Below are 25,024 nucleotides of genomic sequence, written 5' to 3'. Positions count from 1 at the left end.
TTTGTATAAAAAACTGAACTTACAAGAATTGTGGATGGAGGTTCTGCAAATTGATGTCTAAATTTCTGTGAAAATAAAAAATTTATATAATTTAATCTATATAAAAAAAATTTCTTAAGTGATAATATCCAAAAAAATCAGTTTTATTCTGTTAATATCAAAAATTAAAGAAATAAACATATCTAAATTTATAAATAAATTTTAAGACCTGTTTTTTTTTTTAATATAAAATTTCTTAAAACAAAAGACTTTAGAAAAAGTTAACAAAACAAAACACTACATTTATATTTAAGAAATCAAATTTAGTTAGCAATAGGTATTTTCACAATTTCTTTTTAAATTTATAGAATATAATTTTTAAAGGAAGATTTGATTCTTAAAACAGAAATTTTACTTTTATTTCATTTCAAATGTCTTCATGCAAAATTTCTGAAAAAGGATTTAATTCTTCAAAAAAAATTTCTCATTTTGTTTTATTTTCAAATTGTATAAATCATTGGGTTGTAAAGGTAAAATTCAGATTTTTTGAAAAAACAATGTATTGACAATTAACTCAACAAAGATTACACTTCAGCCTGATAGGTAATCACCAACATCAATCACATCTTGCCACTTTGCTGCAAACTTTCAATCTTGTGAGGCTAAAATGACCAGGGTTTTTCTTTGAAGAAAATCTCAAGCATTGTTCTCACACGGATATTGTCATTGTCATAACCGTATTAGCAAAATGGTTCTGAAGGATGCAAAACAGATAATAAGTTGACACTAAGTCTGGGCTGTAAGTTGGATAATGCAGACCTTCCCAACCCAGACTGGCCACCTTCTCGATTATTTTTGCTTTATGTGATGACACATTGTCTTGGTGGTATCAGACTGTCAATTTTTATGAGAATACAGTAAAGTGTCGTTTATCCGAATCAATTGGGGACTGAAGTTGTTCGGATAACTTATTTTTCAGATGATCGATTGTGTACGAAAAAATATATTAACCTATCCTGTGTTAAAATTTTTCTCCATTGCATGTCACTTCGCATTGAATTTTTGTCGATGTTAAGCCTAAAATATACTTTTTAAAATAATAATCATGGCTATTGTATCGTTAAAAATGATTTCTTTATTTCTTACAAACAAAATAAATATATTGAAAAATATAAAAACCAAAAAATATATACTTTAGAAGATGATCTAGTATCAAAAACATTCGATTTAACACAACACACAATCCTCAGAAAAACACCACACAAAAGTGCCAGTGCTGACAGCTAAAAACACACACCAACAAAAAAAAATTATTAGAGTAGCCCAAGATATAGCCAAAGATTGCAGCACCACAGCACTAGTGGAAATTTAAATTTGCCGACTGGAATGCTTTCGAATAACCGACTTTCGGATAAATGACGCTCTACTGTATTCAAGTTTGCTAATTCTCTGGTGGTCAACCATGGATTATCATCTATCAGTTGTAGAAGAATGTCATCATCAATTGTGAAATCACTGCCTGAATGGAGTTCATCTTGAAGCCAAAAATCTACATCCTTGAATTTCTTCAATTGTAGAAAGTCTGTCCATTGACAGTGTACTCACCGAAAGCCTTGCAGATGAGATTATGAACTTTCATTGTATTGTGGCCATTTTTGAAGTGATAGAACACAGCATGCAAATGTGTTATTTCAAAAGTTTCATATTGTCAGACATTGCTGATGTGTCTATTTCAAATTAAATATAATGAAATACAATTTAGTTATTCTATTTATATACACATTGGATGTTCTAGAATTTTTTTTCAGCCATTTCTAAAAAATCAAAATGTATAAATTTCACCTTCACAATCTAATATTTTGAAATCTGACAATTAAAAGTATTTTGCATTAATTAAAATATGGCTTTTTATATATAAATCCAAAGTGTTTCATCTTGTTAAAAAATAGAAGAATTAAAGAAGGCTATCTACAAAAACTGTTATTACTAATTAATTAAACTTAGTGCACCTAACACCCAACTCTAGTACCAAATTAGAAATGAATTTGGCACTAGAGTAAGGCATTAGGTACCATCTCATAAATTCATTTCTAATTTATAATCATTATATCCAAATTTAGCCCGATCATTTACAGCAGTTGTGGGTGTATATTTGCATAATATCAGGTTTTGATTGGTGTGTATATTTGTATATCTATACTTTGCCAGAGTTGGGATGGCCAACTGAGTGCCTTGAGTGGATGTTTCTGACCAAGGGCACGAATGCTTCCCCAGTTGGCACTGTAATAACCATCGATGGTTATATCTTAAACTTATATATACTGAAAGAGGAGATTGGACCGAAGGTCCAGGTAGCGTAACTGACAATTCATAGTAAGTGGGTAGTGGGTTCGAGTCCTGCTTCGGGCAGATTCTTTTCTTCCAGTTTATCTAAATTAATTAATTAAATATTATAATTATTACTTTTAATATGAGATGGCACCTAACTCTAGTGCCATATTCATTTATAATTATTATATCCAAATTTAGGCTGATCATTTATGGTAGTTGTGGGTGTATATAGTAGGAAAGTGTCACTACAGCAAAAGCAAAATTGGACATAATTTTGCTTCTGATTATTTTAAATGAAATTTAACAGTAAAACAGATGCAATAAGGTTAATCTATATTAAATAAGCTTCTAAATTATGTAAAATATAAATGTAGTTCATATTCAAGTATGGACAAACTGGAAGTAAAATTGGAAGTAAAATTTATATATAGAATATGCTAAGGCAAAATCTATTTTAAAAGTACAACATTAATTAATAAAACTATAACTGAAATATTAATTTTATTAAGTTAAAGTTAAAAAATTAATGAATACTTTAATATTTGATGTCATATTTACCAAGGCCTCTGTCAAAATATCTGGACGGTGATCAGACGAAAAGCGCATAGTATCTGTCTTTTTTCCTTTTTTCATTGTTATTAAAAATTCATTACTTATTTGACCTTTTAGATTAGGTGCTATACTAATAAATTCATTATAAGGCCACTATAAAAATAAAATAATGTTTTAATTATCATGTAACAATTATTTTCATTTTAAGTTAATAAGATTTCAAACATTAAATCATGAAGTAAAAACTAAATTTATATTATTGTTTATTAATAAACCTTTAAAAAATTAGATATGTTTTCTTTTATTTGCACATAAAATGTACCCTTATTGATATTATCTAAAACAGTGTTCCGCAACCGGTGTGCCGCCACAACGTGAAAGGTGTGACGTGAACTTTACATATTCTATTAATCTCAAATTTTATTTATATATTTTTATCACAGTTGTTGTGTTTATTATGCTTGTATTTCATTCACTGATGAAATAAGATGATGTTAAAGCAATAAACACATATGTCGTCACAGTACTCACTTATTTTTTTGGAGTTATACATTGGACTCACACAGATCTTGAACAATTCCAAATGAAAACAACAACACTTACTAAGCATAAACATCATTCTAAATCTGTCATAGAAAGATTAAAGCAATCGTGGGAAGAGCCTACATGGCTAGCATCTCCATATCAACCAAAATAAGAAAAAAAAGAAGGAAGGAGAAAAAATCATGGGCTCAAAAGGCACTCCATGGCAGACATCCTTACGACCTGGCCCAGGATTTTGTTAACAAAACAGCGTCAAATAGCTGGTTAGCTCCGGGATGCCTCTTTGGAGAGATGAAAGGATTCATGATTGCCATACAGGATCAGGTCATAATACTAAAAACTACAGAAAATGCATACTCAAAGATACAACACTTTTCACAAAATACACATTTTCTGCATGTGTCATTTGTGAAATGACACATGCAGAAAATGTCACATCATGCCAGAAATTAGACAACACATCACTTCTGGTTGCAAGCTCTTGGCACAGACAAATTATTTACACAGACACAATCAAGTAGCAAATATAATACACCAAGAGCTTGCAAAGAAACACAAACTAGTAGACATTCACAAACTATACTACAAATACATTCCACACACAGTATTGGAAAACAACACGCACAAAATGTACTACGACAGAGCCATAATCACAGATAAAACAATTTACCACAACAGACCAGACATCACACTCATTGACAAACACAATAAAATCACATACATTATAGACATCTGTTCCAAACACTCACAATGTACAAAACACATGCACTGAAAAAATGAGCAAGTACACAGAACTCGCCAAGGAAATAAGGCATATATGGAGGATGGATAGGGTTCTTATTATACCTCTCGTTTTACCCTCTACAGGTGTCATACCACACACGCTCACACAAGCCTGTAAACATTAAAATTGAATAGAAACACATACATCACGCTACAGAAGGCCACTATATTGAATACATATCATATTGTTAGGAAATTCCTGAATACAGACATACACTGACACACTTATTTAATTTTTGCCTTGTTTTGGTTATTATGCTGTGTCCTGCGTAATATACAGCCATAGGTGTCAACCGAGTGTAACTCACAAAACTCAACATAATAATAATAATAGATTTATGGCATTATGAAATTCTACTAATAGTATCATATCATATGTTTTTGAGGGGAATAACATTTTTGTATGCCGTGTTGAGTCATGTCGAGTCAGAGGTGTGCCACAAGTAGGAAAAGGTTGCGGAACTCTGATCTAAAAGTAGTAGTAACAAATATCAATAGACAAATACATAATGTAACATTTAATTATACAGAATTATTTAGATAAAATTCTCTTACTAAGACATATGAAATTCTTAGATTTTATGTATTTCTTACCAATATGCTATCTCATTTAAATTATATTAAAAAAAAATTATTCTCCAACTGATTGGACATATAAAACATTTTTAAAAACTAAAATTGCTTAATAATATTACAGAAAAAAAAATCCCTATATTTACTTTATGCAAAATCCTAGGACAATGATTCTAGACTTTTAAAGATTTAACAGTAAATTTCTCAAATTTTTGAAAAATTTACATAAACTATGATATTTTTATTGAAACCTAAGCTTGAATAGATCAATAATTGATAACTATAAACAATCATCATCTTCAATTTCCACTATCCTAAGATTGTCACAAGAACAGCAATTCCAGTAGTTTCCCATTCCAGCTGCTGGAATTCCAAGACACAAGAGCATTTACTCCTCTTCCCTTTCTTGAAAATAGAAATTTTAACCCCAATCTGCCATGCTTCGTTGTCTTCCCAGAATTCCATGCTACCTGACAAACATTAGGTAACTTGGATATGCCATCAGTATTCAAGACTCTTAACATTTCAGAATGTTCCTTCAGAATGAACATTCCTTCTTCAGTCCAACTTAGTATGACTTATCTGTATGATTATAAGGTAATTCTAAATTATTGTTGAGGTTTCCATGCCTTATAATTTTCCATCTAAAAAAACAAAACAAAACTGCTTACAGAATATGAAAGTGTAAATTTGTAGAATTTCGCCAGATGATAATTTAGTTTAATCAAAAAGTAAAAGTGTAACTCAAGAAGTTTTATTTAACAATGCTGTACTTATAGCATTAATATCTCAGAGATATGACATCATACTTCAAAATAATATTGTTAAAGAGAAAGCAATGCGTGTATTTTGGTTTTTTGAAACAAAGTTTGATATCACAATACAATGTCATTACAGAACTCAGTACAGAAAAGATCCACCTTCAAATGATATTCAATGTTGGTTAAAGGAATTTCAAGAAACTAGTAGTATTAAACATCAAAAAGGAATGGAAAGATCAAACACTTCACCTGTTTTCTTGAAGTCCACAAAAATCAACTAGTCATTCTTTTTTTGTAGTTAGATATACCATAAATGATCATTTAGAAAATTGTTTATTTCTCGGAAATTTCTTGACATGCATTTGCTTGTCCTAGTATATTTGCTTGCATGGTAGTATAGACTAATCCATATCTGCCATATTCATCTGATATTATGTCATATGATTTCTTTTTGTGGTGATACAGGAAAGATATTGTTTATAAGGTCCCTGTGATTTTCCTTAAAGAACTGACGCTCAGAACTGTTGTTGAAGTAAACAGTTAATCAGTGCAGAAAATGAAATAAAATTGATCATCACTTGGGAATCAAATGTGCCACAAAAAGGTAAACATTTGGTTATGAAAAACCAGCTTTTTGCCAGAATTACTCTAGATTGATTTTTAAATAAATTGTAAGATACCAATTGTGCCTATCTATAGTTCAAGTTTCATTATAGGTAAAATATAAATTAATCAAATAACACCAGATTCATTGAGTCAAAAACTATCTTTGAGAATAGATGATTGGCTAAATATATAAATAAACACTCTATACTCTGAAAATTAAATCTAACAACATGTTGACAACTTTTTTTTTAAATACATCTAAATGATAAGTATGTCTGATATTTTATGACTTGTGTGTGTTTTTTTAAATATATTGCTTTTGTTCTTTTTTTATCATCATTACCTTAACAAACTTCAGTTATTCCTTTATCATCTAAATACAAAAAAATAAAAATAATTTAAAATAAAATAAATATAAACAGATTAAACACACTCAAATATCAGCTTTGTAAACAAACTGACAAAATAATAAAGAACTAGATATTTATTGAAGCTATAATTATTTCATTACATCAACTGTACATCAATACTACATTTTAAATCTAATCATCAAATTCCAATGTTTTGTAAAACTTTATACTTTCCATATCTATGTTACAATTTATAATTATTCTTTATATAAAGAATATTTATCTCTATATTGATTAAATAACTAAATACTTAAGAATCTTAATAAAATAATAATAAATGGCAGGACAAAATAAAATATTAATTTAAGATAAATATCTTTATAAAACAGCCAGATAGAACTTTATTGACTGTTTTGACACTGTGGCACTGAGGTCTTATAAAGACCTCAAAGGTTGAAGTTTACATCAATAAATAATTTTTATTGTTTGTTTTTTGAGATTTCATGTATTTTTGATAATTTTACTCAACATACTTTTTTGAAATTACTATTTCATTTTTCTGTTAGAAGTCTGTTTCTAATCATATACTTCATATCAGTGAGTTAATGAGTCAATGAGACCACTGTAATAAAATTACACACACACACATATATATATATACACACACACACATATACAAAAAGACACCATATATATATATAAGGTAGCTTTGATTTTTCACATGCACTGTTTACCATATAGATAGTTCATCTCCAAAAATATTAAATAAAAAATATATTATAAAAATGCATATAAGGAATTCAAAAAACACTTTTCAATCCTTCTAAATAAATGGAAGTTAAGAACCTTAAATTGAAAATGTAGTTTATACTTTCATTTAAAATTATGAAGACTTACTATTATAAACATATTTCTCTATCTGTAACATACAAATATTTTTAAATTATAGTTTAAACTACTCACCTGATTCGTAATTTCCATTGTGCTAGGATTATATGTAGTAATTCCAAGTGTTCCCACAGAAAATATTCTTTTATACCTATAAATTTTTAATTTCATTTTAATTTAACAAATAACAATAGGAATTATAAAAAAAAAGTCCAAATAAATCAGCTTCTTATTCAATCACTAAGTTACTATATATGCATCTCCATTTGTGAATTTGATAATTTTTAGATGTACATTGGCTATTATGTTCACTTCAAGAATACTAAACTCTTAAAAACCATCACAGACCAACACACAGGAAATCTCTATAAAAAAAATACTATACACAAACATAATACACTGGATTCTTGATCTATTGTTTTTGATGAACTTGAGGGAAAATGATTGACATGAAATTTATGACATCAATGTTTTTATTGTTTATCTCTTATGAAATGTGTATTTTTCCAGTAATAGGCTTATATGATGACTTTCTGTAATACTAAACAATATGGATCACGTACAGACACATTCATTTATTCTACATTTTAAAAAATTGTTAAGAATACTGAAATTTTTCTATTTTCGTTTGGTAAGAATACTAAATGTATTGACTCTTTTCTTACACTTGAAGATAATACTGTAGAAGTGTTGAAAATGTTCGTAAGTGACAAAAGTTTATAATTTCACTGTGTGTTGATTCTTTTACGGAAAAGAGTTCTGACTTTTCTCACTTATCCAGATATGATCCCTACCTCAAGATAATGCAACATTGCTAATCTTATGAAAGGAAATCATTGTATCTGCCCCTTGAAATTATCGGATTTCACTTTAAATTATTGTATATCCATCTTGATCCTTTACACTTACATCTTTTATCTGTAGAAATATTAACAAGGTTTGCCCTATTTCAGAATCTTGTAAACTTTTTATCTGCAATCTCTTCTTACAACAAAAAAATTTTACACACATTTTACAATGAAGAAGTTTTCATGACACTCCCTCATATGATGCAAAACAAACCTCTGAATAAGCTAAATTTATGTTTTTTTTCATACAATTTCAGCATCCCAAACATTAACAAATATGTAACACATTCCTTTATATACCGTACTTATTTCATATACACAAACCTTAATTTTTCCAAATTTTTGCAACCATCTAAAATTTTTAGTCCACTACAAGTGGTCACAACTCCCTATGCCAAAAAAGTTTCAGTTCTAGATGGTTCACTAGATGGAAACTATACTCTATAGGTACTAATTAACACATTTTATTACATTTTGTACAAGTAGAAGCATAATGTCATTTCAACAGAACATTTATTTGCACAAACTTTCTTTTCACATCAATTTGAGCATTTTATCAGTGTAGGTCTAAAAATATAACAGTTAGCCATCTCAAAAAGTATGACAAAGGTGCTACCTTATAATCGAGGATGTACAGTAATAGTCAATCTAAAAACTCCTAAAAATTTAGTAGTCCTCTACTAGCAAAAAAAACACTAATATCAATGAAAAAGAAAGGCATATAAAAATAGATTGCAAATTAATTTTTTCAATAATTAATGGTTATTTTTCAAAATAAGGCATAGTTGTATGGGGCCCAAAATAATCATACAAATATGATAATTATTGTACAGATAGAAACTCTGAGACAACATGCTAATTTTTACCAGTGTTGCCAGGCTTTAAGAGGAAATGTTGCCAAAGTACAGTATTTTGTAAAACAGTATAGAAAAAGTAGCTAAAAATCACAATAAAACTGATTAACTATAGTCAAATTTGACATGCTTTTATTTTTAGTACACAAAAATCAGTGTTTCAATTTAGCACCCTCCATTGTAAGTAAAACTGATGCGAGATAACATTTTTCTTTCAATTAAAATACAGAACAAACATTGTGGGAAAACAAACAATGCAGGGAGAACACAGCAAAAATTAACATTACATATAATATAGGTCCTTACTTGGGACTAAAGAAAACAACTAATAGATGTGAAAAAACAATTGATACAGGAACGATAGATCAACAATCCACTGTATTAAGAACTCAAGTATTAATCATAATGATGCTGCTTACTTATCCACAGCATGGAAGTATTTTATAAAGATGAGGTTAAAACTATACACTAATTACTATTGTTTATATTCAATAGTTTTGTGATTTATTATGAACATTGTATTTTATGATTTCTTTATTATTTTTTGTATTTTATTTTATGCTATTTTTAGTAATTTATCATTGATTCACATTTAGAACACTTCTAAGAACATTAAAATTTAAATTTAAAGAATTCTACTATATAAATGTTTGATCCCAAGGACGACTACTCAGATAGCCAGAAATGTTTAATAAAAAATTGTTTCTGGAACAGGCTATAATTCTTTAGATTTATAACTCAAAAATTTTCATTCCAATTTGGGAATTTCAAATTGTATAATTTCAACCTGAAGCAGGTTTATAAAAAATAAGCTGAAAATGTTTGTTATACAAACTCTTTGTTCTGGAAAATTATGTAAGGTGTTGATTTTCTTACTAGTTATCCATTCCACTTGTAATTTTGAACTTTAAAATTTAAAATATTTAAAAATATATTATTTTTCAATATCGCTATATTTCGTGACAATAGCAAAGGACACGCGTTAATTCATTTTTATCGAGTATCGAATCATTTCCTTGTTTTGGTAGAATGTAAAATTGATCTATTATTTCACTATGAGAAATAATCAAGCATAAGAGATCAATAAGCATGAAGTATAAGGATAAAATGTTGCTTTTTAATTAACATAGTGAAATTTTGTAAGGTTATCCATTGCTACAGAACAAGGCTCATAACATAAATTTATTTATATACAGGTCGGACGAGCAACCGGTAAAATTCGCAATCTCATAATAGAGCCATTTGTCCCGCATTCTGAGGTATGAAAGCATTTGATATAGTANATTTAATTGCTACATAACAGAATGTATATTAGATTTTATAACTTGATTAAACTTATAACTAAAATAGTAAATGTACATATTAATCATAATTACCTTCCCTTCCATGAATGCTTTGTAACAAAATACAGAGCAAGGTCTTTGTTTTCTTTTATATATGTCATATTTGACTGAAAAAGAAAAATATTTTTAATATGTATGTTCTTAGTATACTTTACAAAAAGATATCTCAAATTTTGCAAAAAGTTTGTCAATATTTTATATTATTAAAGACAGTTACCTAACAAATTGCAAATTTGTTAGATAACATTGAACTTGATTAAAAAAGTAGACTGTTCATAATGAATTTTCATTTAAACGTATCTACAATGTAAAATACAGAAGTAATTATAAATTTATACTTATAATTGCTTCTGAAATTATGCTTAAAACTAAATATTATCAGAAATAAATACAGAATATTTTTAATAGTGATAAATCATTTATTTATTGTTTTCATAATTATATTTTTCATTTCTCTTCCTTGTTATAATATTGTATTATCAATATTTTATAAATCTGTCAATGCTTCCTCATTTCATTATTTCACAGCAAGCACTGTCAGATAAAACAAAATACTGAATTACCAATGAGATAATAACCAAGTACCATATTCCAATTTTTATATATTTCAGCTAAAACATATTTTATTATTATTATATCTTTGATAACATATTTACATTTTGAAAGCTATCTTTTATTTAAAAAAATAAAATCTATAGTTTCAAAATTTAAAAATTATTTAAACAGCTGATTTTCAAAAATTATAATTTACATTAAATTCATTATTTAAAATGAATCAAACTAATTAAAGTTGTATACATTGTAAAAAATATTCAGGTGTATATAACAGTATTTGCCTGTAATTCAAACTGTTAAGTGCCTGAATATACTTAACAAATTAGGTCTATATTAATTTTAAATAATGCTATATATTCGTACAATTTTATTTGAAAAGTTTTAATTATCATTAGAATTAGTTAAATTAATAATAATCATGCCTTTTTTTTTAAAACAAAAAAAAAGTGAATTTTTGTTTGTTTCTTTCTGTTTTTGATGAGAAACAGTTCATAGAACAGTTTCTCATCAAACTTTGAATATTTCTTCTCAAAATAAGGAATTTTGTGTAATGAAGAGGTAACAATTCATATCAGTGAGAAATTGGAAGTGAAGTGTTGCATATTTCTCTCTAAATTTTAGCCTAGATAATCAGAAGTTTAATTGATTATTGGCAATCTAAATTATTGCAAGTGTACTAAATACAGTGGAACCTCTCTTAATGAGCACCTCTCAATGAATAATTCACATAATGAGCAAAACAAATTGTTAAACAATTACTTGCTTAACGAGCGATGTTTCACATAATGAGTGACAAGGAGAGGGAAAGGCCTGGTTTGTGTGCATGCTACATCAGTCTCTGTTTAGCACTTGTTCCGCTAGCATTTTACTGTCGCTTGTGATCACACATTTTTCCAAACTTGTGTTCAGACATATTACATGTAAACATCAACAACCATAGCCCATTATATAATAAACACACCTAATGATATGCCAAATTCTTGGGCTACGTAAAGGCTATAAGAATTCGGCTGCAAGAAAAGGTGTTTTAGTAAGTGTTTTGATATTACAGTATGCAGTCTAGAACGATTTGTAAAGGCTATAATTAAATATTAAAAAATAATTAATCTGACTAGAGGTAGGCAGTTATACCTACCTCTCGTATTAAATTTAATGACTAATTCCAAATTAAATCTTAGAAATGTCTAAATTAAAATTATTTATTTATAATTATTAAATTTAATATGAGATGGAAGCATAACTACTACCTCTAGTGAAATTAATTAATTTTTAATGTTTAATTATAGCCTTTACATAGCCTAAAAATTTGGCATATCATTTGGCTGTTTGAGAGAGATATTTTTTCAATTTTTTTGTTTTCTGCAAATCAAATTCACATTCCAGGTTGGTTCATTCTGCACTAGAAGAAAAGATAATGATAAATATAGACATGAACTAATTACAAATATTCTTTAAAATACTTTTACTAATTTTCAAACTATAATTGATTATTTCCTTCTAATATGGTCTTCATCTACTCTTTATCTAATTAAGAGAGTCAGCAATTCCCTACATAAAGTTTATTTTCTAATCAATAAATTAAGTAACCTTTCATTAGTCTGGAAAGTTAGCTAGATTACAACTTGGACTTCTAGATCTTTATCTCAGAACTCAAAGTAAACATTTTAACTCTGTTTTTTTTTTTTAAGTATTATAATATTATATCATTAATAATATCACTCTGTGTACCATCCCATNATCTAATACAGTAGAGCGTCGATTATCCGAAAGTCAATCATCCGAAAGAATTCCAGTCGGCAAATTTAAATTTTCGCCAGTATAGCCAAAAAATTTGGCATATCATTTGGCTGTTTGAGAAGGATATTTTTTCAATTTTTTTGTTTTCTGCAAATCGAATTCACATTCCAGGTTGGTTCATTCTGCACTAGAAGAAAAGATAATGACAAATATAGACATGAACTAATTACAAATATTCTTTAAAATACTTTTACTAATTTTCAAACTATAATTGATTATTTCCTTCTAATATGGTCTTCATCTACTCTTTATCTAATTGAAAGAGTCAGCAATTCCCTACATAAAGTTTATTTTCTAATCAATAAATTAAGTAACCTTTCATTAGTCTGGAAAGTTAGCTAAATTATAACTTGGACTTCTAGATCTTTATCTCAGAACTCAAAGTAAACATTTTAACTCTTATTTTTTCAAGTATTATAATATTATATCATTAATNTATATATTCATATAATTTTATCATACCTTTTATTCTTTTATATTTTCTGTTATTTTCTTCATATTATTTTAATTTATCTTTTTATATTTTATTCTTTTTATTTCATCCTAATTTATTGTTATTTTAATTTTTAGCATGTTTTACTATTACTACTACTTTCAAAATTCAAAGAATGATGTAATTGCAACTTCAAATTATCGAAGATTTATGTATTTCTGTACAATATGCCAAATTCCATATAACTCATGTAAGTTATTAAGCAAACGGAATACAGATAAATATACACAATGTTATTTTTCATTATATTAATGAAAATGATATACAGTAGACCCCCTATAACGCTTAGATACGTTCCACGCTAACCGAAAATTACGTTGTAGGAANTTATATTTTATTTCTTTTATTTCATCCTAATTTATTATTTTAATTTTTAGCATGTTTTACTATTACTACTACTATACTCAAAATTCAAAGAATGATGTAATTGCAACTTCAAATTATCGAAGATTTATGTATTTCTGTACAATATGCCAAATTCCAATAACTCATGTAATTTATTAAGCAAACGGAATACAGATAAATATACACAATGTTATTTTCATTATATTAATAAAAATGATATAATGCAAAAGTTAACAGGATGTATCCAGTGAGAATCTCACAGGCTGCCAGATAGATTTTATAAAAAGTAAAGCAGAATTCTTCAAAGTGTAGTCCAAAAAGTAGTATGTTGCCCAAATGTAGTAGCCTAAAGACTACAAATATCTCAATCTGCTACTCATAGCTCAATCTTGCAATTCCAAAACTCAGCCATATTTTATGAGATNTGCCAGATAGATTTTATAAAAAGTAAAGCAGAATTCTTCAAAGTGTAGTCCAAAAAGTAGTATGTTGCCCAAATGTAGTAGCCTAAAGACTACAAATATCTCAATCTGCTACTCATAGCTCAATCTTACAATTCCAAAACTCAGCCATATTTTATGAGATAACAGGAAAAAAAAGGTAGTCCATGGGTAAGGTGACACCTGAAAATGTGATACTGTAAAAGCAAAGCCACATTGACCAGATTAGAGTTGTTCTTGGTCTATTGTTTTCTTATAGTATGGAGGAATTTCAATCTAAATGAACAAGCTAACATATGCATATCACAGTTCAGACAGACTTTCCACTTCAAATTTTAAAGTAGCCATATTTTGAACTAACCAAATTCCTTAACATGTAAATCTCTATATCCCTGGCCAGGTCAAAAAACAGTTATGAACTAATGAGATTTCAAACTATCCAAGTTCAAATTAACAAGGATTTTCTATAGTAGTTTGGTAGTACCTTTCTGACCACTGATTTCACTAATATTCCTGTTGCTGACGAGCCTAGAAGTTCTTATTTTTGCTTATAACACCATCCTTCAAATTTAAAAAACTCGTTTAAGGACTCAGGTTTAAGGTGGTATTGGACCCATTGCATACAGAAAACTGTATGCAATGTGTCCAATACCACCTTAAACCTAACATTTCTAAATTCCTCTTTCTGTATCAATAATTCTCTAACAAAGTCTTGTACTCTAACGAGAATTCTAGATCTAGGATAGTGTGATTTATCATCCTCACTCATGCTAAGCTCTAGTAATTTTCTAAATTCACAACTATTTTTAACTGTCACTACTTTCTTGTAGTTCATCTATTATTTTAATTCAGGCCTTCTCTAATTTATGTGTAAGAAAACTGCACTTCCCTATTATTGGTGTAAAATTCCCCAATTTTTATGAATATTTAAGTAGGTAAACAATCAGTGTCGTAACTGCTGAGTATTTGTTGTCTATGAGATCCAGGCAACTGTCTTTTCTTCAAACATATCCATGCTTTTCATGGATTTTTCACAATTTGCTTGCACAACCCTCCAAACTTTTAACATAATTCTCTTAACTATTACTACCTTTTTCAATTTGTCTGCTCTCATCAGAACTAACCTTTCCTTCTCTAACTATTGCTTTATTTCTCTGATTTCATCTATTTCCTTTTCTTGCTCCTTTTTCTATTTCCTCTCATTTTCCTCATTATCATTCATCTATTCTCTCTTCCTTAGTTTCTTCTAAGCCTTTAAGTCGTCTCTCAATTTCCCTAAGATTCCATCTCTAGGTGCATTCTCAAGTTTTAACAAATTGGAATCTAAGAGCATTCTAATTAGGTATTGATTCTGATGATGAGCCTCTTTAAAAGCTCAAAAAGTACTTGAGATTACACAAAAGAATAAATATAAGAAATTAAATTTAATTTCTTATATTTATTCTTAAGCCTGTGTGTCCTTATGATATAATTTTATTATTTAAATGACTACTAGGACAGATCGTACTACTAGGACTTATTATACCAGTGTCCAAGTCCTGCAAAATGTGGAAATGTATCCAGAGAAAAAAGGAACAGGTACAGGTAAATCAGGTCAACAACAAAGATTTTTCCTTTTATCTCTGGAAACGTTTCCTCATTTTGCAAGACTTGGACATTAGTATAATAAATCCTAGTGGACATTTAAATAATTAATTTCTTATACATTAAAGTTGTTTCAAATGTGTTAAGTTCTATCTTCAGAACTCTCCTTTTTCATTAGTTATACAAGTTTCTGCAGCTTCTCACATTTAAAGTTCATTATTAATTTCTCAACTGTTACAATTTAGTTCATATTTGTCAATGTTAGATTCTTCAAACAATTTCATAAAACATTCAGAATTTATAAAAAAAATAGTCCATATTTCTGTTGATTATAGGCATACTAATATTGAATTTGTGGTATACTGAGATTTGTTCATATTCTTATGTTGTATTTGTTTCTATTATATCAATTGTTTCTTGATATTTTTATTCATTTATTCTTGATATTAAATTACTTTTCAACACACATGAAATATATCAAAAAATAATAAATAGCACATGCAATACATAGCTTACAAGTTTAACAATAATCATAAAATTTATATTTTTGTCAATAATGTCTCTTTAGAAATAATTTCTCTCTCAAAATGAAAGATTCTCTCCAAATTTATGATAGTGTTAAGACTGTTTAAACTCTAAAAACAGCTATTAAAATCACATAACATTATATAACAAAAATCATCGTACAAACATTCAATTCATAGCTAATTTAACTGGATAAATTAGAAGTGAACATTTTGTCAATTTCAAAATTGTTAGCTTACAATTGTCATAAAATTGCAATGAACTTGTAGTTTTCAATTTAATCTAAGTTATTCTGAGTTTTGATACGCAAACCTAGTTAACCAGTTGTTAGTGTTTGATCCTTCAATGTAATTAATAGAATATATTACAGTACCTGCTTCTATTATGTTTTGAATGCATTTTTTGAAGCATTAATTATACAAGTTTATTATAAAATTTGCAAAAACAGCAAAAACACATTACTCCAACATTACCAACCTCAACACCACTCACAAGCAGTAATTAAACCTCAAATTCACACGAAAATGAAAAATGACAATACACAATAAAAATTAATCAGTAAAAGTTTATTATATATTACTGCCAAAGACTGAATTCAATGCCACCCCATGAATGGCAAGAAAAATTTAAATTTTAGACATATGGTCAATTTATTCATGTCTGAAAGTTTGCAAGTTGAACTTCTACTTATGTACAAGGCACCTGTACTAATAGAGTAGACCCCACTATAACACTATAGCTAATTCCATGTTATATGAATTTTATGTTGTACAAGTCACTTAGATTTTACAAATACATGAGCCGTTCACAGCCCAGCACACGTATTTGTAAAATCTAAGTGACTCGTACAACATGGAATTCATATAAAATGGAATTATCAACAGTGTTATAGGCGGGGTCTACTGTATCTACAATATCTTGTATCCACAGCATGTAGATACAAGATATTTTATCTACACACTGGTGTAGTGTTAATGAGAAGTTTAGAATCTTGATTTCATTAATAACTTGATAATTGTTATATTGTGGAATTTTTGAGATGTATGTTTTATACAATTTTAATTAAAATGGCTGATGGTATTGTTTTAAAAATAAAAAATTTGAAGAAACTAAATAGTCTTCTTTCTGCTANATTACAGTACCTATTTCTATTATGTTTTGAATGCATTTTTTGAAGCATTAATTATACAAGTTTATTATAAAATTTGCAAAAACAGCAAAAACACATTACTCCAACATTACCAACCACAACACCACTCAAGCAGTAATGAAACCTCAAATTCACATGAAAATGAAAAATGACAATACGCAATAAAAATTAATCAGTAAAAGTTTATTATTTATTACTGCCAAAGACTGAATTCAATACCACCCCATGAATGGCAAGAAAAATTTTAATTTTAGACATATGGTCAATTTATTCATAAGTCTGAAAGTTTGCAAGTTGAACTTCTACTTATGTAGGAGGCACCTGTACTAATATCTATATATCTTGTATCCACAGCATGTAGATAAAATATATTTTATCTACACACTGGTATAGTGTTAATGAGAAGTTTAGAAACTTGATTTCATTAATAACTTGATAATTGTTATATTGTGGAATTTTTGAGATGTATGTTTTATACAATTTTAATTAAAATGGCTGATGGTATTGTTTTAAAAATTAAAAATTTGAAGAAACTAAATAGTCTTCTTTCTGCTAAGTCCAATCATCAAAAAACAATAACATTTAAAAAACTGTTATTGTTTTCTGATTAATGTATTTTTAACTGTTTTGCATAATTCAGCAGAGGTGTAGCCTACAATAAAAGTGGTCTCTATGAAGAAAGACTGTTATTGTTTTCTGATGATTGGACATGGCAGAAAGAAGACTATTTAGTTTCTTCAAATTTTTAGTTTTTACTGTTTATATAGCACAAAGAATGTGAATATAATCAACGCCAATATATACTATGCAATTCTGCAATGTTTATAATAATCTATATGCAAAAACATAATCAAAACTTTTAACACCTTGCAACAATAAAAGCAAAACTATAAAAAGTTCAATAATCAGCAAAATTGTTGTAACAATTTTGGTAGAAAGTCTTAAATATCCATCACACAATCTTGAGTTCGCTCCCAATAACTTTCATTTACAATAAACTCCCAACAACCTTTAAATAACCAGTAAAATATTTAAAAATACTACTACAAATGGTCGAAAACATTTGTAGTAGTATTTTTAAATATTAATATTTTACTGGTTATTTAAAGGTTGTTGGGAGTTTATTGTATATTTTACCAGTACTTATTAATGAGTGTTGTTAACCTGTATACAATGTAATTTTCATTTCTTCACCCATCTCAAGGAACAATGATCAACAAATTCTAAAATACTGTGTAAGTATGCTTTGCCAACAACAGTTTTACACATAATTCCACTTGCTAAATATAGAATTTTATGTTGAGAGCATATAATCTTCAAAATATTGGAGAAATATGCACACATCTTCAGTTTGACAATATAAAAACCAGATTGGGTTCTTATGAATATTTTTTAAAAAGTTGACTAAATAAATATTTACTACTTAGTCTTACTTTCCATCAACTTTTATAGTTTCTTTAACAAGCTATGTACTGTACAGTACTTGATATCTTTTCCTCATTGATTCATATAATTTAAAAAATATCTTGTCTAATTAATAAAAGGTATTTAATATTAGAAGTAGACAAATTCTATCTCTCATTAATTTTAATTTATTTACTTACAAATGAATGTAAGAAGTTGACTCATAATGAGGCTCAAAACCTATAATTTCTTTATTTCAGACAAGTATATTATCAGCTGTCATCTGATTATGCAAGATATTTAATATGGAAAGAACTTAATTCCTTAATCCAAAGAATCTGTAGAATGTTTATATAATAATACTAGCAGATAACCTGGCATTGCTTGGGCAAAAAATAACAGCAAAGATTAAGACTACTAGATTATTTTGTACTTCTAACCCTTCTACTATATTACATTATAGTATTTGATTTATATTCACAAAGGTTATCTTACATAAGAGTTTATCAGACTGAGTGCCCAATCTAACACCTTTTAAAAATTCTGTAAACTGTACAGTAGAGGAATGAAGAATTTTTAAAATGTGTTCGATTGGTCATTTAGTGTGATAAGTATGTAAGATAACCTTTATATTTATATAGCCGACCTTACCCTTTTTCACCAGGTGCAAGAATTATGTTCTCCCTCTTCCAAAACTAATTAGAGAATTTTCAGATGAGTCAAAAATATGTTTGGTTTTCCGCAAAAATGCATAAAACTGCATCTAAAATAGTACAGTAGCAGCAGAGTTCTTCAGGGTAATCCTTAACTTTCTCCCTCTTTCCTGCATGGGGGGAGAATTTTTAAAAATCCCTTCTTAGTGTGCATTCTCATGCTATATCCTAACTGTGTACCAAATTTCAGCTTTCAACTCCTAATTGTTTGGGTTCTGTGTTTATCATCATCCGTTTTCACCAGGTGCAAGAATTAGGTATCCCCTCTTGGATAAGTTCAATTTCCCACAAAAACACAAAAATCTGCATCTAAAATAGTACAATAGTAGCCAAGTTCTTTAGGGTAAGCATTAATCCTATCCCTCTCCTCCAGGGGATTTTGAAAAATCCCTTCTTAGTGTACATTCTCATGACGTACCATAACTGAATACAAAATTTCAACTTTCAACTCTTAACTGTGAGCTCTGCACTTATTATTATTATGCTGGGTTTAGTGAGTTATACTCAATTGACACTGGTGGCTGTGTACTATGCCGGACCAGAGACAAGACAGTAATCAAAACAAGACAAAAATTAAATAAACGTGTCAGTGTGTGTCTCTGTATTCAGGAATTTCCTAACAATATGACATGTGTGGGATCTGTATATTTAGTGAGCGTTTCCTAAAATATAAGTGAGAGCATATTAACTAAATCTATGTCTATATTATCAGTGGTGGATGAGGAAGTGTCTATAGTTTCATTAGTGGAAGTTTTGTGTGTACTCAGGGCCGCCGTAAGCGGGCGTGCAAGGCGTGCACCGCACGCGGGCGGCACGTCCAGGGGGCGGCAAAGAGCCTTTCTAGCAAGCTCAGCATAGGTAATCGTAGTTAAACAGGGGGCGGCATAATCGGTATTGCACACGGGCGTTCAAACAGCTAGCAGCGCCCGTGTGTACTATAATCAATGCTTGTTGCTGAATTATCCTGACAGGTTACATGATCTTCATTAATGTTAAATGTTTGTCTGTTGATGTATTTAATCAGCAACCTGTTGTTTGATAAGTGCAAGTGTTGTTTATGGGATAAGGTTGTTGTGTATAATCATTCTTTTTTGATCAACAATCCTTTGTTCAGTGACAGTGAGGGTGAGGATATTATTGTGTGAATCTATGATGTAGTTGTTGTCTATATGCTGTCATGTTTGTTTAGAGTTTTGGTGTAGTAAGTACAGATGATACTCTCATTCATTTCTATTGTCCATTTCATCCGTTGGCATGGTTTTCCAGCCTTTGTGGTCTGTGGGTGCATTGCCACAGAAACATCAGGGCTAGGTTGGTTCCTTACTTCTGTCGAGGGCATTGTAGTAGCCATGCTTGAACCAACGCTGCTTTTCCCACCATTAACCAAGGGAGATTGTGGCCTATTTTTCAAACGCAAGCCTTTGCCTAACCCACAAACAAGGATCTTATTAACTCGGGAGATGTCTGAGTCAATATCACACTTAGATCTGGTTATCATCATGATAAATATCTCCACAGAATTTGGGTGTGGTCACTCAGCTTCATTTCTCCCCATAGACCTTACTGGCATGGGTGTCCCTACAAGGAGCTTGTGCTCCAGCTGGCATTTGCCCTATGGATCAGTAAAAAATGGTGACCATGGGAAAGTCATTATCATCATCAACCATCTCGATTATATTATAAGATAGGTATATTTCAGATTGCTGTTTTCACTAGTCCTGCCAGGAGATTTGAATAATAGTCTTCACTTATTATCTGTTATTCCATAAGGATATCCACATGCAAAACACTTCATATCCAAAAAAAGTGTAGCCACGATTTTGTCAACTGAAAAATTTGTCTTTGCTTTTTTTTGGCTTTAGGGACAGTGTGACATCAATGCATTGTTGCTTTTTTCATTTTAGGAGTATAAAGTAGTCAAGTCCTATCTGTAATAATAAACTTAAAGAATTCATCACCCTCTACTTTGTATTGTGCCAATAATGTTTGGGCATTCTGCAATCATGACTGTTTCTGAATATCAGTTAACATCCATGGGATTCAACAAGTCCATATCTTCCAACATTGATAAGTTGATCTTGGATGATAGCATGCACAATACTGACATGCAAATTTGAGATGACGTTTCTTACAGTAATCCAATGATTATCATGAATAAACCTGTCAATGTTATCAACAGTCTCTACTGTTGTTGAGGCATGGGAATGTAGTTCATTCTCAATGTGTTATCTTCCATCTTTAAAAGCCTTACTCCATTTTAATATTCATTTCTGACAAAATCCCTTCACCAAATTGTTTTCTAATTCTGTAACAAAATTCTAAAGGTTTTACTCATTCATTATACGAAAATAATAATGCATTGTTCCACACAAGGATGAGTTTCTTGCTCATGACTTAGTTTTACTGAAATTCAAATTTGTTTAAGTAACAAGTTCAAGTTATAAACAATGCTAAAGTATCACATGACAAGCAAAGCTTCTATGCATGAGTCATTATTTAGACATAAAATTTATATTTTAAATTATAAATTAAATTTGAATACTCCTCCTAAATACAGAATGACCCATAAAGTATTACAAGTTAATATCTCAAACTACATAAAGTAATACAAAAAAACTTGATTATGTCTCACAGGGCATCTTAAATCATGGTGAAATTAAACCTCTTTGCCCTTTGGAGTGAGATAGAATGGTCTTATGTTAAAATTTCAAAAGTAATCATAAAGCAAAAGTTACCTATTCATGTTTAACTTTAAAAATAAGGAACTTTTATCCAATACATTTTTATAAAATCATTCTACAAGTTGCTGAAAATTTTCATACCTTTGTTAAGGAACTCTTTCATTTATCCATAAATTTCAAAAATACTGAACATTTTGTTTTTAGTACCGATATCATCTATTTGAAATTTAAAAGTAATTCCACCTCACCACACCCTCTAGACAGGAAATTAATTTTATAATAAATTATATTATTATAATTCAAGAGATTCCTTTGAGACATGAAATACAGAAAAATTTTTAATAACTTCATAATATATTTTCAGAAATATTGGCTTTTAACACTATATGGGTCACCCTGTATATATGAACTTAGACATAAGATAATATACATCAAATTCCCATCCCTTTATTTTAATTAATCTCAATCAATTAATTAAGTCATGTAGATGGTGAATAAAAGGCAAGTATAAAAAAGCAAATAATAAAATGTTTTATATTTATACAGGTTGAACATAAATAAAGCATAGGTGTTCAGAACTCTCTGCAGAAAGAACTATTGGACAAAACTCAACCAAATTTGATATACAGTGAAATCTGTTAATCTAGATTATAAAACAATTCCTGTCCCAGAAGTTTGAAAGACAGATATAAAGAAGACACACAAAAATATCAAAGATGCCCAAGTACCATACATTCTTTCGAGTGTAACATTGCAGCTCGCAAGAATACTTGTTTTCTATGAATCGACATGTGATGTTCATTGTTATACAGTCTGCAACTGTGTTCAGAGTTTACTTAATATCTTGTTGAATCTTTTCTACTCCTTAAAATTTGCAATTATAAAACATTGATACTTTCCTGTTAAATAAAATGCTGCGCTTACAAACAATAAACGTATTAGCATGTTAACTGACATCAACATGTTAATAAAATTGTTTGTAACCACACAAATTTTCATTCAGTCAATATTCACAGCTTTTATTATTTTGTTGAGCTTCAGTCACCTTCAATCTTTTGTGAAGAAAGCAATATCATAAAAATGATATCTAAAAAAAAGTGATTATTACAATGGAGAAGAAATTAAAAATATGTAAACTGTGTTATTTATGTCATTAGTAAATTGTTCAATCATTTGGAATTTGGGTCATCCAGATTGGGCCCGGTACCATTCAAGGTGGAAAAACAGGCTTCCACCATATAGCACATACTGTCCCGAGTATGCCATTTCAATTTGAGAAAAAAAAAGTCCTTCAAAATTCAGCTGCTAGGACAAAATTCAATGTTGCTGTTCCTTCAACGTGCATATTATATTTTCTATGAATTTCTAGTGTTTGCATAACCAAAAAAAATAACATATATAACAAATTTAATAACCCAATTAATTAATGCAAGCAAACACTTCAAATCAATTTTAAAAAAAATATCATCTCATCAAGAATGTTTCATTTATATTTTCATACACAATTTTACAGTTACAATCTCTCTAGTTACGAAACATTTTATATTAAAAAAATCAAATTACGTTGTTTAAAAACACATACCGTAATTTATTTTTAACTTAAAATTTTAAATTATTGTTTACGTACGAATATACATAGATTAAGATAAAGAAAGTAAAAAAAAAATTTAATAAAATTACGTGTTTAATACATTAAGAACAGGGAAAAATTTCGCATAACTTCATTTAATTTTGAAGTCAATTTAAAAAATTTAAATAAATAAATAAAAAGTTTTGATCTTAATAGTTTCAAGTTTAACTCTTTCATGTCAGAATTTATTGAGACTATCTAATTTTTTAGTATTAAAAAATTATCTGTGAAGTAGATAACAATCTATTTTATCTAAAATTAATGTATTAAATGTAGTACATATTTTCGTTTACGCCTCTCGTTTAACATTTCACCACACTTTAAAGTATCAGAATGTTGGAAAAGTTTACTTAAACTCACTCTGTCAGTCTTTTTTGTTTTGCAATTCCTCCATACATCAACTTTTTAAAAGCAATGACGAAATTACCATTTCTCATACACGATTAACTTAATGTTGTGTTTCTAATATTTAAAAAGCTGTTTAAATTTAAAAGAATGAAGTATAAAAAAAAAAAAAAAAGAAATACTTCAGTGTTTATTTTGAAAGTTAAATTTTCATATCAACAAGTTTCAAAGGAGAATATTTAAATGATTTCATTTATATTTTATAAAATAATATTTATTCTTACCCTTGCATTAAAGACGTCGATTAAAAGATAAACTTTCAATAATTTACAAAACACTAAACAAGAACTTTGATAGAAGTTTTACTAGTAGACGAAACCACCTCCATTATCACTGGAAGAAGGGGGCGTTACCGTATGGTTCACATTATCCAAATTATTCTATAAGCCAAATAGTAGCCACGGTTAACGTAATAACAAAAAAAAAAGAATTATTCTAAAATATCGTTAGTTTATTGATCGATAAGTTTTTATACTTTTATTTTTAATTATAAGAAATAAAATTAAAATAATTTATTATTATTTTGAAGAACTAGAAATTGAGTTACTAATGTCGTCTGTCAGCGTTCTCCCCGCTTAGATAATATTTAAAAAAAAAAACAACGTTGAAAAACAAACCGGAAATTTGTTATTTTTCTGCAGCTTCTCCTCCGGGACAGTCGAGAGGGGAAGCTGAAGATTTACTCCGGCACGAAAAAAATACAGTGGTTCCTATCCTATAAAATTAATGTTATATTTACTAACAGAAAATACCCTATTTATTCGCATATAAGACGAGGTTTTTATTCATTTTTCACCGTTTAAAAACCCTAGGTCGTCCTATACGCGCGAAAGAAGGATTCTTTGCGTTTTTGGAAATAATTTTTATGAACCGTGTATTTGCATTTTTTAC

At 28.8% G+C, this 25,024-nt stretch overlaps 1 protein-coding gene across 1 annotated transcript; it reads right to left on the bottom strand.

The window, feature by feature from the left end:
- Positions 1 to 24,507, bottom strand: LOC111624873 (dnaJ homolog subfamily C member 13-like; the record flags this gene model as incomplete). The annotated part of the gene is made up of 5 exons (XM_023367841.1): positions 24,358 to 24,507; positions 10,445 to 10,518; positions 7,442 to 7,517; positions 2,869 to 3,015; positions 1 to 65 (listed from the first exon to the last, which is right to left on the bottom strand). Coding segments are annotated over exons 2-5 (356 nt in total), but the record flags the coding sequence as incomplete, so codon positions are not given.
- Positions 24,508 to 25,024: the final 517 nt, after the last annotated feature.

This window comes from Centruroides sculpturatus, unplaced genomic scaffold (assembly GCF_000671375.1).
Source record: "Centruroides sculpturatus isolate CEXI.00-Female unplaced genomic scaffold, Cexi_2.0 scaffold476, whole genome shotgun sequence".
Lineage (NCBI taxonomy): Eukaryota > Metazoa > Arthropoda > Arachnida > Scorpiones > Buthidae > Centruroides > Centruroides sculpturatus.
Note: the sequence above shows the minus strand (reverse complement) of the source record. Positions and strands in the feature narration are given on the sequence as shown.